Source organism: Nematostella vectensis, chromosome 9 (genome assembly GCF_932526225.1).
Source record: "Nematostella vectensis chromosome 9, jaNemVect1.1, whole genome shotgun sequence".
Taxonomy (NCBI): domain Eukaryota; kingdom Metazoa; phylum Cnidaria; class Anthozoa; order Actiniaria; family Edwardsiidae; genus Nematostella; species Nematostella vectensis.
Genome location: NC_064042.1, coordinates 13,419,476 through 13,442,619, shown reverse-complemented (window position 1 = coordinate 13,442,619; position 23,144 = coordinate 13,419,476). Strand labels below are relative to the sequence as shown.

Here is a 23,144-nt window from a genome sequence, read left to right as displayed (position 1 = left end):
TCTCACTGCCCTCTATTGCGTGCATTAGGCTACTGGAGAATCTCAACACGCGGCACTGAAAACTAAAATAGCGCCAATTATTGCTAATTAATAATCAGGTTGGACTGAAATGCCGCAGATATGTGGCTCTTTTCCTGGGCTGTGGCGGGCTTATTGCATAGCTAGACTAGGCTGAGACTGGAGTGGCGACTCCGACGGGACGGGGTCATAGAATCGGACATAGGTGTGTTGATTGTATGTCTTGGGAAAGAGGCATACAACAGAGAATCACTAGGGAGGGGAGAGACAATCATCTCTACTCTCAAGTGCGATCCCCTAAGTGTAGACATCAGATTTACAGATAACGATAAATTCCTCACGAAGACTGAAGTGAGTTTTGTACTAGTTTAGCCCTTCAAAGAGACGCCTGCATGGGTGCCAAGCGTTTATATAACAGTGATTACTAGGGTCGAGTCGCCCCGTTGAGGGTTTAGGGTAGGGACATTGCTCTAGACACTAATATCGACTAGCACGGAAACATCCCAGCGGCTTTTAGATAAACCATCATTATCAAGTAATAAATAGCGGTCGTGGCTCATACGAAACTAGTAACTTCTGGGCTTGTGATTCGAGGCTGTTAGAGGATTGGCCACAGCGGTCGGTTAATGAGATTACCTATCAAGAGAGAAGAGTGATATTGACGCATCCGGCCCGAATGCCTTTGTTGTGTGAGCACACACACAAGTGAGACATTCCATTCTGTATGACACCCATAAAAATTCTCGCTGTGACAGCATTGTAATTCAATCCCTCACCGGCACGTGAAACAGGACCCCTTCGCGCTTCCCCTCACAATCGACTTCCAGACTCTCCGATCACCGGGCGAACTCACTCTTACTCCCATCTCGTTAAATTATGCGAAGATAGAACTCGATTTTTAGAGGTGGAATCGATCAAAATATAGTTCAAAATGCGGTGAGTTGAACCTTTGCTGTATGACTGAGTTATGGTGGGTTTGAGGCCGTGAAATCAGGGTTTTACTCATGAGGACTGGCTTCATTTCACAGGCTTGGGTTCCAGTGCTTGGGTTTTCTCCTAGCCGCGGCTTTGGCCGTATTCAATATCCCAGCGACAGAGTCACAAGCTGAAGTAAGTAAAACGTCGTGTGTAGTTCTACGTCCGCAAATGCGCTCAAGATAGCTCTCTAGGTTCGAGAAATAGCCTAAAATGCAGGGTTATTTTGCGTGTATCTTCGCCCGCGCGACCTCGTGTTATCCCGAGACAACCCCGCGCGCGTAGAGAGGATTTTCTTATTCATGACTTGGAAGATTCATGACCGATTGATAAAAGAAATCTTTACTTGCGAATGAATTAAAATTTAGCTTAAGTGCATGCTGGGATTAAACCATTTCATTTAGATTTATTAAACCTCGATTGCTTTTACATTATCAATCATTTTACAAATTAAATCGTGGGAGGCTTTCGAAATCGCTGCTTCGAAAAAAAAAATATTGAGTGTTTCATCGAAGAATTTCATTACTTCTTGAGAAGTCGTCCCTCGCCATGACTAAAACTTTAGTTAAAACTGCTTGGACATTTTCAATTCAATCTATAAACGAACTTCAAACTTCCTAGTCATTTCAATTTTGATTGAGTGGGTAGAATTCACACTGAGGGATTTAGCCGTTGTTGGGAAATTGCTTCCTTTTTAATGCTATCACAGATGCATCAAATGCGTATAAAATGTGCATAGAAACACTAAGCGGATACCAGAGATGTAAACATCACCCCGAAAATTCGCGCGTCAAACAATGACCTCTGGCTCGTGAACTCGGGCTGGGGGAATTCCATGTTTCTAGTTGCTATTACAGGCCGGTATGTTTCGAGCACCCCACGAATCCCATACTGTTTATTTACAAAACTATCACTTCGATTCCTCCCGAACATTTGACAAGCTCTCTCAAAATATTTCAATCTGAACCTTATCAAAATAAATTTCAGTAATTTCCGTTTATTCACTCGAAAGGCCGGCGTTTGATGATACCATAGCGGAAAGATAAGACGGTTATTACCACACATAGGTCTGGAAATCTTCCTAAATTAACAAAGTCAACAGCGAATCGAATAATTTGTTAGGTTGTTTTTATAACTCTTAGCTGTAGAGCAAATAGAGTTGGGTTTCCTGCCCTTGAGGGAACTAAAAGCACGCTATCTTCTGTTCGATATTTGTTGCAATTTTAGCAATTTAACTTGCGAAATAGAAGCACGCGACCCGAGCAAATGTGACGCAAAAGCCGATGTAAGATTCTAGTCCTAAGTAAATATAATAAAGCTCCTAACATTAATCCTTGATATCAAATAATCGCTTGACGGGTAGAGAAGGGGTCTTTGTGCATTGATATTACGCTCATTGCTAGAAAAATTGATTGCAAAACCAGCACTTCAGCTCTCGTGGCCTGGGCGGAAGGACGACCGGATCCGCTTTAATGTGACTTTTAACTACTGTATAGCTTTTAATGTGCTCAATGTTATAAATATGACTTCAGAATATTCTCGATTATTTGATGCTATCCTGTTTTGCTGAGCTTCTCTTTAGTGGCCGTACAGGTCATTCACAATCTCGCGAAAAAAATTCTCATATATCTCTATCTTATATTCTCAAACATCATATATCGAGTTTGCAATAGTAGAGATAACAGAACAGAAGATTGCTACATAAGATTACCAGTTAAATGCCCCCGTTTTTTGTTCTTTTATTTTTAGCAATTTCGCAAACTTCCATTGCGCGATGATTTTCGGAATCGTTGCCAAAATGATAAAAACCGAGCGGAAAAACACAAACCACAGTTAGTCACGCGCTCCGTAAGATCTCGATTGTTGTGGTCAAATCTCAAGTGAAGGTTACTGGGGTTTGCCAAGCTCCCGCAAAAACCTTCTAAAGTTGCATGCATTGTGATAATCTCCATGTTGTAGACGAGTTAGGGTTTCCCCCTTTCATCTTTAGGCTCATTGGTCGTGGGAGATTCGCCTAAGGCGTTTGCGCATCTTGACGAAAAGTCGTTCAGGTTCAAAGGCCCTTCACTCGATGAAAGACACTACGACTAGAAGGCAATATGGTCGATTAAACCATTCCTGTGTCTGCCCTCTTAAAACTCAATAGCTGCGTGATTTAGAAGTTTTTTTTCATTACTTCTCGTGAAAATGTCTCCCACTTTTACGCTAGGTTGTTTCAGGGTGCAAACGACCCAGATCGGAATCCATTCTATCCATTTGGCTACAAAACTAAATCCACGCAAAGAAACAACCTTTGCTTCTTGCTGACAAATCAAAACTCGAATCTAAGGTCAAAGTATTGACCTTAAGTCAAAGTATTGACCTTAGATAAATAATATATTTCCTATATATATTTTCATCAGAAACAGCAAACATGTTACTATTACACCCAAATTTGATCAAAAGACCGTAAAAATCAAATAAAATTTGCGTGTAAACGTTGAAAATTACAAAATCTTCACGACAATCAAAACTGCAGAAAAATATAAACAAAAAATTCCGGAAAGCTAATATTCTACCACCGGAAGGCAAGTAAATTAATAAAAAGAGCAAAAAACATTCATTTTAACCATTTAAATTATTAAATTATTATGATACCCCAAGTCCTAAGTTTGTATAAAAAGCCGGCATTAGTGAATAATTTATTTAATTTTGTTCATCATTTCCAGTTAAGCCCTGCAAAAGCTTGATAAAGACACCTCATTACTAAGGGCAGTTTTTTCCGATCTAGGAACAGTGACTCATAAGAGGTACCTCATTATTGAGGATAGTTTTCCTGATTTGAGCACACTGACTTCTTGATAAGTACATTTTGCAGAAGCTCAATGTATTTCCAGGGTCACAATGCCTGTCCTTATTACAGGGTTATCTATAAATGGGTGATTGATTTACTTTCTCCTTGTAAACTTCCTGTTTTGGGTTCTTTCTGCATGGGGCTTCCCACTAGGGGTGAATATCTTATAACCTTTCATGATTCAAACTTAAAAAGGCACCCTTTGGGGAGGCCGAATTCCTCTACAAAAAATGTCACCACACCACAGTAGGTTTCTGCCATTTAACATCCAGCAATTTCTTAAACCAGTTAAATAAATTTGTGCTAATTCTTCTAAGAAAAAAAGCTCAATGTCATATGGGACATTTTTGCTTATACATGTAATGAAATAAGTCAGCAGCTATACAAGGTTTATTTAGATATTTCTCATTACTTCTCGTTTACGTATGTAAGATATCGAATATTGTATACTAAATTTTATTCCAGGATTGTAAATATCATTTTGATTAGGGAAACAATGTCTATCAAATGTCTTCTATTGTGCGCCTGAAAAATATCTTGTTGTGCATTGATAAGTATGTATGTATGCATGACATAGCCTAAAGCAGTTTGATTCCAAAATAACCCTGATCTCATCTGAAAGGCATTCCAAACATTTGACTCTGCAACATAAACTGTTTTTATTGCTAGGCAAAACCTTATGCTTCTTAATTTGGAGTTTGTATATAATAAATAATGTGCAAAATTGAAGGAATAAAATGTTTATTCTGCCTCCTATAAGATATCATTTGTCCGACTTTTTTGGGCTTAAGGAATTTGAAGTATTGTTAATTGATTGCTTTGTTGAGTGATGTTTTATTGTTCCTATTGGGTAATTAAAAATGAACAAAGAGTCTCTGTTATTAAATGTCATGCAAACTGTTCTATAGCTTACAATATAAACACAAGACCTGTTACTATTGCATTTTGTTAAATATATAACTGGTAGACCCTTACACCCTAAAGGCTACACAATTCTCCAAAAAAAACTTAGTGGGGGTAAAATATATACAATGAGAAAGCCATGGAATAGCCTGAGTTAAGAATAACAAAGGAAATCTATCTACATCTAGCTGTACACATGTACTGTACAGTTCGATATTAACTCATACCCAAATTACCTCTCCCCGTAGATGAACATTTTGCTCTTGAGACAATTGCCAGGAGATATATTGTTTAAATAATAATAAAAAAACTGCCTGGATATATCTGTGGTATATCTTTCTATGGCTTTTTTAATATGTTTTTTTATCTTTTAAGTGCCAAGGCTGCCAGGCGTGTGTTCCCAGATGTATTGGTGAGAAAGGAGATCGGGTGAGTAAAAACTTAACCATAGCGGAGGAAGGGGCCAGAAGGCAAAAAAACCCAGATCAGGTGCTTAATTTCTCTATTTCTGACTCAATTGAATTGTTTTTGTTTTTCAAGAAATGTCTCATTTAAGTACTTCTTTATTCCCTATCAATCTAAAGACTCTTTGGGTTACCAATCGCTTACGTGTATGTTGTATAGCACAGGTAAACCACTATTATTACTAATAAAAGCATTGCTAACCTTGTCTATTATTATTATTACTAGGGAGAAAGAGGTTTTCCTGGATTAACAGGGTCTTCTGGTCTACCTGTGAGTAATAAGCTTATTCATTTTCTCTCAAACTTTTGTTGTTGTTTTGTGAGTAGCTCACTTGTTCTTACCTCGCCATTTCTATATTCTTGCAATCTTACAGGGATTCGAAGGCCCAGAGGGTATCCAAGGACCCAGAGGCTTCAAGGTGAGTCGAACGTATCCAATAAATACCTCGGATTTTACTGTCATTTCGCCGGTTATAGCCCAATCACAGGAGAAAAAAAAAGCTGCCATTAGCTTTGTGACCAGGTCTTCGAGTCATGTGCTGTGTTAGGAACGCCTGGCGGTTATTGACTTTCAAAACTTTCCTGATTGATATAAACTTATTGTGCTTTTCTTACTCTTTCAGGGTGACAAGGGAGAGGGAGGAGCTCAGGGCATGAAAGGCCCAAGGGTGCGTGCGTTTGATTTTTGGGCAAATTTTCCAAATAGAATAAGTGAATGTCATCAATAGTTTAGTTCCCAATAAGGGAGAGGTCATTAATTACTGGGGGGGTTCACATTTTTTGGGCGTCAAATTTAAGTCTGGTTTTAATATAATACTGAGCAAAAGGGTCATTGTTGAAATGAAAATTTTATTCAGTTCACAATGTTTCCTAGTATTGTATATCCTTGTTCCATATTGTCCAGGAACCAATCTTGTCTTTATATAAATAAATTTCAAGAATCCCCCTCATGGTTGACAGACAAAGCTGCCCGTTCAAATCAGTTGAACAAAACGAATACTTTAAAATGTTGCAAACCCTAGACTCAAATGTCTCTGTTAAAATTGTTGACGACGTAGACGTTTTCTAGCGACACCAGTATTTGTTGTTTATCTCTGTACCACTCTTAAACTAGTGAAAGTGAAGATTCATACTTAAATTAAATAGGACAAAATTGCCATGCTAGCTGATCTTTATTTAAGTAAAAGTTATATTCAGCTACACTCAGTAGGTATATCAAGTCTCTGTGATTTTAAAGAGATATAATTATTGAATATAAAAATGTGGAGGTGGTGGTTGTGTGTGTGGGGGGGTTGCTAATTTTTTGGCGTTCGGTCTAGGGGGGGTCACAATTTTTTGGGCTTGGATTTGAGGGAGGAGCAAAATTTTTTAGCCCAGGGTTTTGCAAAATTGCCCCCCTCCCAGTAATTAATGACCGCTCCCTAACTACAAATACTTGATAACTCTGGATCTCTAATCTAATTTTGAACTCACGACCCCCAGGTCTTATGAATTCGATGGCATTCGTTATCCTTGTTTTTGATATTGGTATTTATATTTCTTTTTTCGTCAACAGGGCAAAATTGGAAGACCAGGTTTCCCCGGAAGACCTGGAATACCTGTAAGTATAACTGGAGAGGAAAGAATGACGACTTTTTTTAATTTTTTTTAAATTGTACTATTTCCTTATGCTGAAACTTAGAAGTTATTAATGTATGGGGTCTTATCTGAGCCTTTATTTAAGGCACGCTATGTTCAGACCCATACCAAGGATTTTTCAGAGGGGTGGGAAATTCGAAAAAAGTGGAACCGAAAGATCCACAGGGATTTTTTATGCCATTGCAGTATCTCCATGAGACATTTATTATTACGGATTTTGCTACAAAAAATGAGTGATATAGAAGATCTTTTTTATCTAATTCGCTTATGCTTTATAGTTTTGTTAACAAATAGCACATCCATCGTATCCAACGCATCCCCTGCACCCCCCCTCCCCCCCCTGGGTACAGGCCCGATGTTGCCAAGTAATTTACACGAATAAGAGGAGTGTTCGTATTTAATTCCCCTTTGTAAGACCATGTAAGACCTATAAGTTGGCCTTCTATAGTCTTTCTTCAAAGTTAGCAAGTTTTGAAAGATAGGACAACCATGCTTTGAAGCCGTACCATTAAATGAATGTACCACTTGGGCAAACAGATAAACAAACAGATATTCTTAAATTCTTAATTTCTACTTTTACAGGGATTACCTGGAAATGATGGTCCGCGTGGAGAAGCCGGAGAGCCAGGTTGCAATGGTACCAAGGTGAGTGACTTGTTTAGTTTTCACATTTTCATTAAAAAGAAATACCTAATCTTTTCTCATTTGTCACATGTAGGGTGAGCCCGGATTTCCTGGCGGCCCTGGAAGGCCTGGTATTCCTGGAGTTAGAGTAAGTACCCATCAACTATGAGATTGCCCAATTGATTGTGAGAGAAATATGATCCATTCTATCAGTGACACTACTACACGTTGGGAGGCACTCCATTGTCAGTTGAAAAACGCTTACTCGGCAGACTTAAATTATTTTACTTGAAATGTATTTGTTGTGATTCCTGAAATGCCTCTGAATTCCCTGCTTAGGGACTGATTTGGTTTTTTTTTCTTTTTCACTATCACAAGTAAACTATTATTCATCCCCCTTGAGAGTTCAAATCTAACGGAGAGAGATAGTGGCTACACCCCTTAATTTCATAGCAACATCATTCCAGAAACGACAGAAATCATGATCTTTGTTTAATCTCGATAGGGCCAAGATGGTGTTCCTGGACCAAAAGGTGAACCAGGTCGAGCCCCAACTTTACTCAAAGGCGTCAAAGGCGAACCTGGACCAGAAGGACCCCAAGGGCCACCGGTAAGATGGAGATTTGACAACGGACCCAAAAAGGCACATTTGTAAGCTGTCAAAAAAGAATGAGTACCATTGTCATTTTGTTGTATGTTGATAGGGTGTTCGAGGAGATACTGGCTTCCCTGGTCTGAATGGTACCCAAGGATTGCCTGGACCAAAAGGACCACCAGGGCCCACAGGCCCAGAAGGGCCAAAGGTAATTGATTCATCACACCTTTCATTGCTGAAGAGATGATCATTCGTTTTAAATATCTAGCCAAGCTTCACGAAACTATGTGCAGGTTACCTTCCATTTTATTTAGATTAGTAAAATAACGAGTACATAATTTTGTGGTATACATGGAGATTCTTATTCAATTCTTGTGTTGTGAGCCTTTAATAAAAATACAATACACTCACCACATATTAAAAAAATATTTCCCCACAACTCTAAGCCACCTTTATCCTTCTTTCTTGCCTAACTTATATCTTTTTTTTTTGTTCCTTTTCAGGGCAACATGGGTATTTCATTTAAAGGACCACAAGGAATGAAGGGTGACAAAGGTACAAAAGGTGCCAGAGGACCCCCTGGGGGTGGTAGTGGAGGAAGTGGGTGCAATGGTACTACAATCTTTGTAAGTAGGGCACATCACTCATTGTCGTGTTTCAGAAGCTTAATCTACATGTCACACTAACACACCAAAATAACTGTAAAATAAGTTACCCTCTTTGACAGATTTTTCTATGATCTAAGGTGAGATTGTGTGACACTCGAAATCAATATCATTCAATAAGTCGTTATTTCGGAGCCTAAATGAACTGAACTTAACGCCACAATGCATTTTTATAGTGTTCAAAAATAATATATTGGTCAATTTAGAGAGGAGATAAATATTTAAATTAATTACAGAAATCAGACCTGAGCCTTGATGCTTGAACCTTGAAAATTCCTATGGATAAATGCTCCTATGGATTGATGAGATTCTTTTGATCGTGTAGTAGTTAGCATGACTGGACATGCAGATGACATGGGCTCAATCCACAGTCGCGCCATCAAATATTAACATTCTTTTTCTTGCGTTTCTTTGTATTTCAAATGAGGGCTCTCAAAGAAATAGGAATGTGCAGTAAGGGTCTCACCTAACACAGGGTTAGGTGCTCCCCGTTCTTGGAAAACTAGGATTTGTCTGTGGATGGCCCTCCCTGACCCACACCTTTACTTTTCCCTTTTTATATTAGAAAACAAATAGTATGAAGAAATCTCCACATACCTATCAACATAAAAATATATACTTTATTTTCAATACAAAATATCAAAATAACTTCCCCGCTTCACCTGATGAAATTGGATGCTTTCTAACACTTACCATCTTGATAGGAGAGACACAATAGTGGCTGTTAGAGACTCTTTAACCCAATGGTTCTTTTTTTATTTTACAGAAAGGACCCCCTGGAGCTCCTGGAGAGAAGGTAAAGGAACTCATGAATGAGCCGTCATAGTTTTCTTTTGGTGTACTGCACACAAGGAGGTTTTATCAATATTCATAAGGGTTTTATCAATATTCATAAGGGTTTTATCAATATTAATAAGGGTACTGTAAAAAATACTGTATGAAATATTTTCACGTCTTGTACTCATGTATATGAAGTTAAAAAAATAACTTTTCTCATGCATAATTCGAAATTACCAAAACAGAAACATTTTGCTGTTCGTATATTGGTATGTTAGAAACTATAACATGTTTTTTCCTCTCTAGGGAGAGCCGGGTAAACAGGGAGAAAAGGGTGAAGAAGGAAGGCCCGGATTACCTGTGAGTAGGCATAACTCATTTCCAGGAATTAAAATATTGCCATTTCTTGGTTATTGTTCAATCTTGCTAGAAACAATCAATCAACCAATCAATGGTTTATTAAACCCTTTTGCAGCCGAAGGCTGGATTACAGGGCCTGTTATGCCTAGTGCACACTAGCGACATATCAACATAACGACATGGGCGCGCGCACCCTTATCTTCCACATAACGACATAAGAGAAAATACATGTTTTTTCTTTTATGTCATTATGTCCATGTCGTTATGTCAAGCTAAACATAGTGCGCGCGCTCATGTCGTTATGTTGCTAGTGTGCACTAGGCATTAGCAGGACACGGATATTATTCAATACATTTGAAATTGACAAAGAACTTTTCAATTTACAAAGAAACTTAGAAGGAACTCAATATGTACATCTCTATTTAGTATAATCATTATTTACATGATATTTAAATGATTTATAAGTCCTAGAGCCTTCATTTGACATATATTTATAATTTGATCATATTCCCAGGGTGCGCAAGGAATCGAGGGCCCAAAAGGTGAACGTGGGGAGCCTGGGAACCAAGGTCTGAAGGTGGGTCCATTACCGATGCCTTATCCTTTAGTGCATATTGTGGTAAATAAATATGTGTACTGTTTATCCTATAGGGCGATAGAGGAGTAGATGGTAATCCCGGACCAATTGGACCTTTGGTAAGTAAAGATCGTCGAGTATTAAGGCTAACACAGCTGTTGTTAAATCGATTACGTGACAATCTCCGATGGTATTTAACGGAAAAACGCGAAAACTATTTCAAAATTGTAAAAGCAGTGTGTCTATTGGAGGTTTCTTGGAGGATGTGACTGATAATTTAGAGGGGATGGCCTGTTAAATCGCGCGGATTCTAATAGATTCTTTTGTCTCTTGTCGGTTGAATTTTCTGTCGGTCCTCCGAGTGAGGAAACTGGTGACAATGCCTTTTTCGAAGGTTGATTACGTTAAAAGTATATAATCATGGCAGTAGTGTTTTTTTTTTCGTGAAAAAGATTCTTTTTTACTCTCACGAGGAGAAACTGGTGAAAAGTGTTCGATGCGTCAGTAGAGATTACATTATATTGTTCTGAAAGTGGAAAATTATATTTTGTACTCGTTATTACATTTTATAAAATTAAAAAAAGTGACCTTGAAAGTTAACACAAGATAATTAGTGGAAAAAGGGACTAGATTTTGTTTGTCTTTGGCCCAAAAATGAGACTAACTTGAATTTTTTTGTCGAAAATGAAAACCCCTAATAGCGCTCTACCAATGGCTTACTTGGCCCCATTTGTCTTTTGCAGGGAGACCCAGGTAACAAAGGTGACCAAGGCCCACCTGGGGAACCTGGGGCGAGTGGAAGGCCTGGTATTCCCGGACGACCTGGAACGCAGGGAGCCAAAGGAAGCACTGTAAGCAACAATTCATACATTGATGATTGCAAAGGTCAAGTGGTAGTTTGTAGGCAGATGACTTAGAATTCCTTTCCTTGATGCTCGATTTGCTGTCCACAAACCTCCTTGCTTCATTCATTGAAATTGTCTGTATTTGGCAGGGCCTTCCTGGTATCGGACCCCCCGGACCTGATGGCGATAGAGGGCCTCAAGGACCTACTGGCTTTCCAGGGACCAAAGGGAACCAAGGAATTGCTGGACCCCCTGGACAAATCGGAGATCCCGGAAAAATGGGACCCCAAGGCTTCAAAGGCGACCCCGGACCACCCGGTCCACCCGGAGAAGTCGGAGTTCCCGGCGCTCCTGGCATGAAGGGCCCTATTGGTAAACCTGGGCCTGTGGGCGACGCTGGGGCCCCTGGTGAGAAGGGAGCCCGTGGACTAAGCATTCAAGGGACCCCTGGTATGGACGGCAAAAGAGGACCTCGAGGACCCATCGGAGAAAAAGGCCCCACCGGATTCCCCGGACCTCCAGGTATGCATCCATGGTAAAGTTCCTATCTAGGACAAGAGCTACTTATCACAGGTTTTCTAGAGGGATTGTGTCATTCAGGTATTTTAAACTGTTTCCCTGTCTTACCCAAAGGAAATACCAAGTAAAACCTTAATTGCTCGTATATTTTGTTTCGAGTTAGTTTCATTCAAATATTAGGTGTTCTCAATGCTTTCACGTATAGAGAAAAGTGCGACCACAACTACAAGCAAAATATTCTTACTTATCGTTGTGATGTCCATTTTCAGCGATTAGTAAAGTCTGACTAATCGCTGTCACCATGCTCATCTTCCTTACATGTCTTGTTTATCTTCTACCCTAGGCGACAGTGACTACGGACCGCCCGGAGATAAAGGTCTGAAGGGTAACACCGGACCCCCTGGTGACGAAGGCGTGCCTGGCCCCATCGGCCCCAAAGGAGACAAATGCGAAGCTTGCCCCAAGCCCCCACCAGGACCTGCCGGAGAACCTGGCTCTCCCGGTCTACCTGGCGAAGATGGTGCTATCGGAAGCAGAGGTCTTCCTGGACCTTCTGGTGAACCTGGAAAGCCTGGTCCTGCTGGCCGTGCTGGACTTGCTGGACAAGATGTAAGTTGAGAAAATTATAGATGTACCATAAAAGTGTCAGGTTTCTTACCCTGGCTGTTTCCGTCTCGGACGGCCGTTTACTCCGCGTGAAGAGATAAAGCCTTGACGTTCAAACGGCAAATACTTTTCTGTACCTTAAAGGTGTTGATACTGTATTCTCCGCATAGTTGATAAAGGAGTCCATTACCTTCGACTCATTATGTTCTCAGCCATTATTTTTTATTTAACTTCAACTCACTTCGTAAAGTGTGATGTTCCCGGATTGTGTTCAGCCTAACAACGGAATCACTAGGTGACAAGAAATGCCCCAAAAGAACATTGTACCTTTTTATGAATTCATTGAAAATTTGGGAATTTTGGGGAATATCTGCTATTCCCTCGATATCTAAACCACATTGGGTTTTGCTTTTAAACTGTGGCCTTTTTTAGTTCCCACGCGCGTATAACGTCAAAGTATCTGATTGATTCTGATCCGCCTTGATAAGCCCTATACTATTTTGCGGATTCAGAATTACATTTGAAAATGGGAATGTGTAAAGAATAATAAAATGACGATAATTATGAAAAAAATCCCTAAAACTGGCTCTATTGCATGGATGATATTTTCCAAAATAGTGTGATATTCATTTTATGCTCAATGTAGGGTCTGCCCGGAACACCCGGTACGAAAGGTGAGCCTGGTCCGACTGGAGAGAAGGGAGAAGTGTTCAGGATAAAGGGCGAGAAAGGAGCCAAAGGCCAGCAGGGAGGCATCGGGAACCCTGGACCACCAGGCCTTCGCGGTGACGTGGGACCCCCCGGTGAACAAGGCCCGACAGGCGTTCCTGGTACAAAGGGTTTGAAGGTATGCTTAGTCTGTTAATTTATCCCAGCTAAGTAGCAAAAAAGTAAAATATCTTGGATAAAAATGTCACGCCCAAACCTAACGTTACTATAACAAAACGACTGCTTCGAGCAAATGTGCAATAATGACGTATTATCCTCAGTTTTTTTTTAATTTGGTATCGACAAATATGCAACACAATTTGGACATATAAAACACGCGCAAATCTTTTTGTGGTGTTTCAGTGTTTGGTCACCCAAGGTTTTTAGTTGTCCAATATTTTAAGCATTCACGTATGCGCGAGAAATATTGCTTTAACGGTTAGACATAGTTAAGTCTTGTAGTTTTAATAATACCAGGAAAATGCTTGATATTTCAGTCGTTTTGCTTACTAATAAATAAATTTTTCTATTCCCTACTAAAAAGTGTTCCATCCTGTTTAATCCAGGGAGAACGCGGAATTGATGGTCGACCCGGTCAAAATGGCACTGCTGGTTTCTCTGGACAAAAGGGCGAGAAAGGTCTGGAGGGCATTACCATTACCGGAGAGAAAGGCAACCCAGGACCCAAGGGAGACCGTGGAATTCAAGGACCTAAGGGACTTCCTGGACCAAAAGGGGGCAAAGGTAAGGTCGATCTTGATCTGAGTGTGCGACCCGATAGCAAGTTTGATTCAATGCTATGTCGTATATCTGCGAGCATCAAGTCCCCAAATGGCACATTATTATAAACTGTCTTGAAAAATCGCAGTACTATGACCTTTCAAGAAATAATAGGGACCACATTTTATTGGCCCTTATTCAAACATACCGTCAATGAAATTCCCCTCCATTCAATATGTGATTGCAATAAGATAATCGGGCTCTTTCCTGATTAAGCCGCTCCTTCCTGTTTAAGTAGCTATCTGTGAGTACTAGGATGCTGGTCACCCCATTGTTAATGTTAGATATATATAATCTCTTACACTTAAATTACAGTATTGTGTTTCCGCCTTATGCCTTTCGATGTGTTTTTTCAGGGGAATCATGGACCTCAGGTGGCGTAGGCCAGATCAAGCAAGGACCTCCCGGAGATCCAGGAAATCCAGGTACTGATGGTCTTCCTGGTGCTCCTGGCCGTGATGGTATCGACGGTGTTCGTGGACCAAAAGGAGAACCTGGCTCTGACGGCATGAAGGGTGAAGCCGGAGTTGGAATCGATGGGCCACCTGGACCACCTGGACCACCGGGTGTAACCGGGGAGCAGGGCGTTAAAGGTGATACCGGTCCAAGTGGTGAACCTGGCCCTGCTGGTCCACCTGGCCCTCTTGGTACTCCCGGAACTCAGGGTGCTAAGGGAGAACCTGGCCCTCTTGGTACTCCTGGTAGACAAGGCCTTGCTGGACCACCAGGTCGTGATGGTATGAAGGGCGACCCTGGGCCGCGTGGTAGAGATGGGCTTCCTGGAGAACCTGGTGCTCGTGGTGATATCGGATCACGTGGTCTTCCTGGTAAGTAATTGTTTATGGTCTTCGGTTTGGCCCGTCAAGATACCCCCTATAGATTGAATTATATAACTATCCATACTTCAACAAGTTTATCGAAGTACCGTAAACTCAAGACTAGAGAGGAACATGTAGATCCACATCCCAGGCTTTTGTCATTGAAGGATTCGTGTAATTCGTCACATACCGAATGATTTGCCAGAAACTATTGCATTAAATCATTTTATTAACACAAATAGCATCAAAACTTATAGTATTTACTCTACCGGCCAAGAATCGTAGGCGGAAAACAGAACGGATCTCACAACTGGCTTTTTGAAATGATGTCGAATGTTTGCCAGAAACTATTGCATTAAATCATTTTATTAACACAAATAGCATCAAAACTTATAGTATTTACTCTACCGGCCAAGAATCGTAGGCGGAAAACAGAACGGATCTCATAACTGGCTCTTTGAAATGTTTTTAGTTTTGTTTTTGCCTTTCTAATCATATTTTGGGAACCCCGTTAAAGACATTTATCTTACCCCTCCCCAGGTGAAGACGGGCCCCGTGGACCCCCCGGAATCCAGGGGATGAAGGGCGCGAAAGGCGACGCAATCACTGGCCCCACGGGACCACCAGGGCCCCCTGGACTTCCTGGAAGGCCCGGCTTGAAAGGTGAACGAGGCCGTGACGGACTAGATGGACAAAATGGATTACCAGGAATTCCCGGACCAAAGGGAGACACTGGCCCTGTCGGACCTCCTGGAAGACCTGGCCTTCCTGGACCTGTTGGAAAAGAGGGACCACCTGGAGAAGATGGTAACATTGGGGAGAAGGGCTACGCAGGTCTTCCTGGTCCACGAGGAGAAACTGGTGAAAAGGGACTGGACGGACCATCAGGGCCACCTGGAACACCAGGACAACCAGGTAATCAACGCTGAATGTGCAGACCCTTAAAATTTTCATAGCTCACCACCGCTGAACAGTTCTACGAGGGAAGTCAAATAATTTCACTTATAAGCCAATCGCTGTTACAAACCAATTAGCGTTGCTCATTTAACGATGTTAAAAACTTGCAGGACCACCCGGCCCGCGCGGACCCGAGGGTCGTCAAGGTTTTCCAGGATTCAAGGGTAACCAGGGAGAGAAGGGACGAATGGGACCTCCTGGCACATCCGAGCCCGGCAATGTTCCGGGTCCCAAGGGAGATCCAGGACCAGCAGGCCCGAGAGGACCCGCTGGCCGAAACGGTATGTACCGATGGCTCATCATTAGACATATTCCTTACTAGTTTAAAGTGGTTGTTCAAGGGTTTTCAAGTCCCCGTGGCGTGATGATTATTTTCCAATTCGCCAGAGTAGAGCCTTTTTGTCAGCCTTCTGATATTGTTTTAAGAATATTAGAGTTTTGACCCCAAATATAAGATGAGCCACTGACTGCCATAACAAAGTTTTGAATGATAAGTAATGTCTAACAATATGATGTTTTTAGTGAACGTTTGTGTTCAACATATATTTTTTATTGTAAACTACATTGCATCATTATCGCCATCCTCATCATTATTACTATCTACGAAACCCAACACCATACCAACACATTCATCACAGTAAAAACCTTCGATTAAGCGAGTAAGGACTTTCATTTCTGTGAGTTAGCCTAAACAGGTTTTAAATGCGAAGTTCCTACTTCAGCATAGGATTCTTGTATAGCTTTGCAATTGCATTGTCACATTAAAGTCGATTTAAGAAAATAAGGAAAATGCTTTCTGTTTTCTAGGTTTTGGGTTTTAGCCAATGTAAATGGTGCAGGTGTAAATATAAGGGCTAACAGGTTCTCTATTTCCATGTTCTTACTCCTGGGCTTTTACTGCATTATCGTAATACATTTTTTTTCCATCATTACCGTTGTCATCTTTATCATCATCGTCATCACAACAATCACATCACAATTATCATCATTATTAACACAATTACCATTATCACAAGCATCATCACCACCACCATCATCGTTCTAGCCACCGCCAGCAACATTTTTACCATAACCATCAACTATATTACCATAAGCATCATTAATATTTGTCTTGTCACGCGATTAAGTTAGGAACACGTACTTCAACGAATACAAAACACCAACACTTTTTGGTGAATACGTAATTCTAATTAGTCTAACTAAAAAGTCACGATGGTATATAAAGTGGCAAACGAGAAAGAAGAGAAGGGAGGGGTTGAAAACCAGAGTTCGGTTCAGAGAGTCCGGAAGAGATTGGAAGAGGGAAGTTGAGCATTGTTGGAAAATGAGAGTGAGAATCAGAGGCGATGTGAAGGAAGTCAAAGTAGCGCTTAAGGATGGCCTGACTGAGGTTTGATCATAGATAGAAAAAGAACAGACGGCCCGGAGGGAGATCGAGAAAAAAAAATCAACTACCAAACTACACGTTCTCATAGTCATAACTCCGTGACAACACCATCGCATTTATAGCTACCATCATTACTAAGCAAGAAGAACTTACGATCTTACCTGCCTCCAGGTATCGACGGATTGCCCGGTACAAAGGGTGAGCCTGGAAGTCTAGGCGAGAAAGGAGATGCTGGTATTCCAGGACAACGTGGCCTTACTGGAAATCCTGGACTACCGGGTGCGCAAGGGCTGAAGGGCGAGCCTGGACGAGACGGACAGAATGGTAGCCCTGGACGCAAAGGGGAGCCTGGCCCCGCTGGAAAGAACGGCATCAACGGACTTGATGGACCACCCGGACCGGACGGACCCGCAGGTCGGTAAATGAGAGCATCTGTCTTCTCTACTTGCTTCCTTACAGAATCTTACTAGGTTATTTGTCTTTTGGAAGATTTTTTGTTGTTGTTCTTTGAAAATATCCTCTTTGCTTCCTTACACCATCTTACTAGGTTACTTGTCTTTTGTGCCTTTTGTGTAAGACAATTTCTGGAAGTCTGGAGGTGGTCTATGACGTGGATTCCAGAATTCCAGACGCTCGTAAATTAAATACCAATTATTTGCAATTATTTGAACTGGTGAACCTCACTTCACGTTAATTAAATCAACGGTACATTTATTATGCTTTATTCTGTTTTTGATTTTCTAGGCGTGCAGGGCGTGAAAGGTGACCCAGGAGTTGGACAACCAGGACTTCCTGGACCACCCGGACCAAAGGGCGAGCGAGGAGTTAACGGCTTCCCTGGCATCAAGGGTATCCAAGGCGTGCAGGGACTGGAGGGTCCACCAGGTCCTCCTGGCCCCCCTGGACAAATAGGTGATTGGCTAACTTTCAAGACCTTTTGTGATTCTCGCATGGTGATTGGCTAACTTTTAAGACCCTTAGTGCTTCTCGCATTGTGATTGGCTGACCATTTCTAGGCGATTCTTACAGTAGAACTTCTGATGTCCAAGCTTTTGACAAAATAAGCTTTTATTCAATGCTTAAATGTTAGGGACAAATACCCAAAATCAACTCGTGGATTGGCCCGGTTCTAGTTCGTAAGTCCTTGAAGTTCAGAGGTTACAGGAATGACTTTCTTGTCATATTTTAGGATTCACTGGCGCCAAAGGAAGCAAGGGAGACCAAGGAGAACTGGTCATCGAACGTGGCGCCCCTGGACCTCGTGGAAACACCGGTAACGATGGTGTAGATGGGCTTCCTGGACAAAAGGGACAGGCGGGACCACCCGGACCTCCTGGAACTGCCGGATTACCTGGCTCTGAAGGTAATTATCTTACTACGGACCTCGGGGCAAGTTATATTTCGGAGATTATGGACGTGGCTATATTTATAAAGTTACCAACAGTATTTACAAAACATTTAGAATTTTTTTATTCCTTTCATGGATTTATTTGGAAGTTCTGTGGTTTAAAATAAAACACATTTCTTAGATTGCATGTTAAATAAATCATTGTCATGGAGTGTAGATTTAATGTATTCATATCGGTTCACGGCCATTAAAAATACATTGTGAGAACAATCACTTCTCATTAACTACGCTCGCAGGTGCTAAGGGAGACCGAGGCATCCCCGGATTGAATGGCCTGTCAGGAATACCAGGAGAACGCGGTCCTGTCGGACCAGCCGGACCACCTGGCTTGCCTGGACGTGCTGGCCAGGCCGGTCCTAAGGGCGAAACTGGACTTCCTGGAATGCCTGGTTTGGATGGTGAGAAGGGTAGTGCTGGAGTACCTGGAATCCCTGGAGGCCCAGGAGGCAGAGGGTTCAAGGGAGATCAAGGACCACCAGGTGAGAAGGATACTGCAGTTGTCATAGCAACAACTATGCCAATACTAGTTACCATGCTGACCACTGTGGTGTGGTGACCAATATTGTCAAAGCAACCGCTGTTGTTATAGTAACAAATATTGGCATGGCAACCACAGAGTAAGTGCCTTGATAGCTGACCTGGCGCCACTTGAACACCATCTGATTAGTGTAACCATTTTTTTAAAAGTACTTGGAAGGAAACAGAAATCGCGGGATGGTCGAGTTATCTAGTGTTATCGAAATTTTGAAATTTGAATTAATCATGTTGATACTTTTTGGGGGCTTTTATGAAAAATTTAAACACTGTCTTTAAATAACAAGGAGCAGGATTCTCAATGTGACTTAGGAGTCTAAGTTAAAGACAGTTACCCCAAACCAACCAATCGAATCAACTTCATTTCCCGTCCTTGAGATACGTAGGAACAATGTTTGAACAAAACATCCAACGTATATTTATAGGTCTCAATGGCAACCCCGGTGCCCCTGGCGTGGACGGACCTACAGGACCTAAAGGCGAATCAGGAATCGCGGGACTTGACGGACCAAAAGGTGAGCCTGGTCTACCTGGACGCGACGGGCCTGCTGGTGAGAAGGGCTCTCCAGGACTATCTGGCCTTCGTGGTGACAAGGGAGACAGAGGTCTGCCTGGACCCTCAGGCCCGCCCGGCGAGGAGGGCGCAAGAGGATCTGATGGATTCCCCGGTATTCCTGGCTCCAAGGGTGAACGAGGGCTTATTGGACCCAAGGGAATCAAAGGAGAGCGTGGCTACGGCAAAGGCATTCCTGGACCTCGTGGAGAGAAGGGAGATAGTGGCTTCCCTGGCATTAACGGACCCCCAGGCCCTCCAGGTCAACGGGGCTACGAAGGAGCGCGAGGACCCCCTGGTGCAAAGGGACAGGCTGGAGAGGATGGCCGACCTGGCGTACCAGGTAGGCGATTTGTCTTGGTAAAGACCGTTAAAGGCCGTAGGTTGGGAATTTGTACTGTAAAGAACTCTTGCGACTTAGTTTGCTGTTATCTGACCGGCGCTAAGTCGCTGGCAGGTTACTAGACAAGAATTTGTTTGTTCCTATGGCTTTTTATATCAAGTGATAACAAGGAAAAAATGTTTTTTTTGTTGCTGACGTTTAATTGCGTTTCAGGCGAGGATGGTTTCCCCGGTATCGAAGGCCCTCTCGGAGAGAAAGGTGCCACTGGCCTGCCTGGACTTACCGGTAGCATTGGAGTCCCAGGTCCCCCAGGTTACTCCGACTTCGGCTTCTTTCTGACCCGCCACAGCCAGACCGTGCGTGTCCCCCGCTGTCCTGAGGATCGCCCTCCGCTATGGGAAGGCTACAGTCTGCTCTACGTCCAAGGAAACGAGCGGGCACACGGTCAAGATCTCGGTAGCCCCGGCTCCTGCATCCAGCGCTTCAGCACCATGCCTTTCCTGTTCTGTAACATCAACAATGTCTGTAATCTCGCCTCAAGAAATGACTATAGCTTCTGGCTATCCACACCTGAGCCTATCCCCATGATGCCGGTACAAGAGACCAATGTCCAGCCCTACATCGGCCGCTGTGCCGTGTGTGAGGTCAGCTCTCACGTGATGGCTGTACACAGCCAGTCCATCACCGTACCAAGCTGCCCCTCGGGTTGGAGTCCACTGTGGCAAGGTTACAGCTTCTTGATGGTAAGTAACCATAGCAACACTTGCTACCATGACAACGCCACCTGTTTCGAGTCTTACAAAGAACAACTCACTCGCTCTTCCTCTTCTATACGTTATGTAAATTTATTTATATCCTGGATAGATAAACCTTCGTAGCACATGCCCTGTTTCCGTTGTATTGTACAGTTAAACACCGCGAGGGAAACCCGTTGAATGAATGTGTGAGTTTCTACTGTGTGCAAAGGCTTGCTGAATGAACCTTCGGGTTTTTAACGTTTGCAAAGGCTTGCTGGATGACTCTTCGGGTTTTGAACGTTTGCAAAGGCTTGCTCAATGGACCTCCGGGTTTTTGACGTTTAGAAAGGCTTGCTGAATGCACCTTCGGGTTTTAAATGTTTGCAAAGGCTTGCTGAATAAACCTTCGAGTTTCTACTGTTCGCAAAGGCTTGCTGAATAAACCTTCGAGTTTCTACTGTTCGCAAAGGCTTGCTGAATGCACCTTCGGGTTTTAAATGTTTGCAAAGGCTTGCTGAATAAACCTTCGAGTTTCTACTGTTTGCAAAGGCTTGCTGAATGAACCTTCGGGTTTTTAATGTACTGTTAAACACCGCGAGGGAAACCTGTTAAATGAATGTGTGGGTTTCTACTGTGTGGAAAGGCTTGCTGAATAATCTCCTGTCTTTTTGCAGCACACAAGTGCCGGCAATGATGGCTCAGGCCAGCTTCTATCTTCGCCAGGATCTTGTCTCGAGGATTTCCGCGCTCATCCTTTCATCGAGTGCCATGGCCGGGGCACATGCCATTATTACGGTAGCACTTACAGCTTTTGGCTCGCCACTGTCGACCAGAACAAACAGTTCCGCATCCCTAAACCCGAGACGCTCAAAGCCGGCAACCTTCGAGAACGAGTTAGTCGCTGTCAAGTTTGTCAAAAGAACATCCGAAGCGGTTCTTCTAGCGCTTCTGGTGCTCGATTACGAAACTAGGCAACTAATTTAGACAAGACATGAGTTTTACAAATTTTGACTTCGACTTCGACCTTAAGACACAAGGTCTTTTAATACTATTTTATGAGTCGCAACGTGCGCTGTCGGTATTTCTTCGGATGCGTATTTTGTGCCTGGGTTTTCATAGACTCGAATGGTGTATACTGACATATTTTTAAACCTCGCGTAAACCAACTGGTAATTTTTCCTGATCCGCCATTACGGTGTGGTCGTATCGAAATGTCCGAGCTAGACTAGAGCCCAGTCTCCGCCAGACTGTAAAAATCACTAGTCGTATACTAGTAACAACACAAACCAAAGGCCAAACGCGCGACGCTGTTCAACGTAGCTAGCAAGCCTGTTTCAGTTAGAAAACGTTTTATGAATTTATGTATATTCTATTTTAAATCTTTCCGCTAAGACTAGTATAGTTTTGAATAGTTGTAGTGTACCGTCGACATGATTGAGTGACTAACAATAGGTTTTAGAGCAATTTTTTTCCGACGATAATTTATTTAGATCATTCCCCAAGTCCCCTCTCTCCAATCCCCGCTAAGTTGTAATAATTATTTGCTTCTGGTTATTCAAACTTCTTTGATGCAGAATAAGATAATATAATTGTTTTCTTATTCTGTGATGATTTTGCTTCATTTGTCTCATGTGTGTATAACTGCTTGCACGAACTTCCAAGGAAGAAAAGAAACTTCCATGTCCACTGTAAAATCAAACTTGTTCATATTTGTTTTGGTTTCTTTCTCCTTTTCTCTGATTTCGACTATTGGGTAAATACCACATATTATTTTCCCGTCAAAAACAGTGCTCCCCGTGCTATCCATGTTGCCTTTCGGCTTTATTCATCTATTTTTTTACATACTGCAAGCAACCAAGTGTAACTTTGCAGCAGTCATACAGCATAATAACAAAGTGTTTATTTCTAAAAAAAAAAAGTATATTATAGACAATTTTTGTTTAAATATAAAATGTGTAACAGTAAAAAATGCGGAGTTTATTATTTTAAAACTGACAATTATCAAAATCTTTAATAAAGCAATAAAAAAAAGTAAAGTAAAATATGTAATTATAGCTCCCGTGCAGAATCATTTTTTATATATTTCTTGTTAAGAGACGTGATTTTTGTTTTGTATGTTGGGCAATAAATGTTTAGTTTTTACCTGTATACGTGTCCTGTGTTTCTGTTCCCCTGAAAAATGGGTCCGTACAATTATTAGTGGAGGGCCTTGGACTGTATAGAGAAAAGAGTTTGAGATTCATTATTAGAACTGCCATGTCTCTCCGTAATCACCCCCCTTCCTCAATTTTGTCATGTGATAACACAACAGAACTCAAAGGCTGAGGTCACGTGATAACACGACACAACTCAAGCCTGTTATCACGTGATAACACGTCACACAAATCAAGCCTGTGATCACGTGGTAGCACGACACACATCTCAAGTCTGTGGTCACGTGGTAACACGACACAACTCAAGCGTGTGATAACACAACTACAGCCTGTGGTCACGTGGTAACACGACTCAAGCAGTATTTCT

General features: G+C 42.0%; 2 protein-coding genes across 2 annotated transcripts in view; one reads left to right on the top strand and one right to left on the bottom strand.

The window, feature by feature from the left end:
• The window catches only part of LOC5505415 (collagen alpha-5(IV) chain-like), a 37,050-nt gene extending 31,387 nt beyond the window's left edge, over positions 1-5,663 (bottom strand). Inside the window, exon 1 of the mRNA XM_048731955.1 lies at positions 5,536-5,663. The gene's annotated coding sequence lies outside the window, so the exon portion shown is untranslated. The remainder of the gene's footprint in view (positions 1-5,535) is intronic.
• LOC5505427 (collagen alpha-5(IV) chain) lies at positions 793-22,772 on the top strand. The gene is made up of 31 exons (XM_048731958.1): positions 793-954; positions 1,047-1,128; positions 5,105-5,158; positions 5,420-5,464; positions 5,568-5,612; positions 5,817-5,861; positions 6,749-6,793; positions 7,414-7,476; positions 7,550-7,603; positions 7,961-8,065; positions 8,160-8,258; positions 8,554-8,676; positions 9,482-9,511; positions 9,799-9,852; positions 10,367-10,429; positions 10,504-10,548; positions 11,173-11,280; positions 11,424-11,796; positions 12,137-12,402; positions 13,046-13,246; positions 13,674-13,851; positions 14,244-14,714; positions 15,246-15,620; positions 15,773-15,943; positions 17,221-17,463; positions 17,794-17,961; positions 18,239-18,412; positions 18,694-18,936; positions 19,417-19,887; positions 20,101-20,630; positions 21,299-22,772. Exons 1-31 carry the CDS (start codon positions 950-952, stop codon positions 21,593-21,595), a joined length of 5,226 nt encoding a protein of 1,741 aa, XP_048587915.1. The 5' UTR covers positions 793-949; the 3' UTR covers positions 21,596-22,772.
• Positions 22,773-23,144: the final 372 nt, after the last annotated feature.

Bases quoted from the DNA above. Each gene is read 5' to 3' on its own strand.
- LOC5505427 (XM_048731958.1), top strand. The intron at 9,512-9,798 runs GTAAAGGAACTC...TTTCCTCTCTAG, and splicing joins CTGGAGCTCCTGGAGAGAAG to GGAGAGCCGGGTAAACAGGG. The intron at 18,937-19,416 runs GTGAGAAGGATA...GTATATTTATAG, and splicing joins GGGAGATCAAGGACCACCAG to GTCTCAATGGCAACCCCGGT.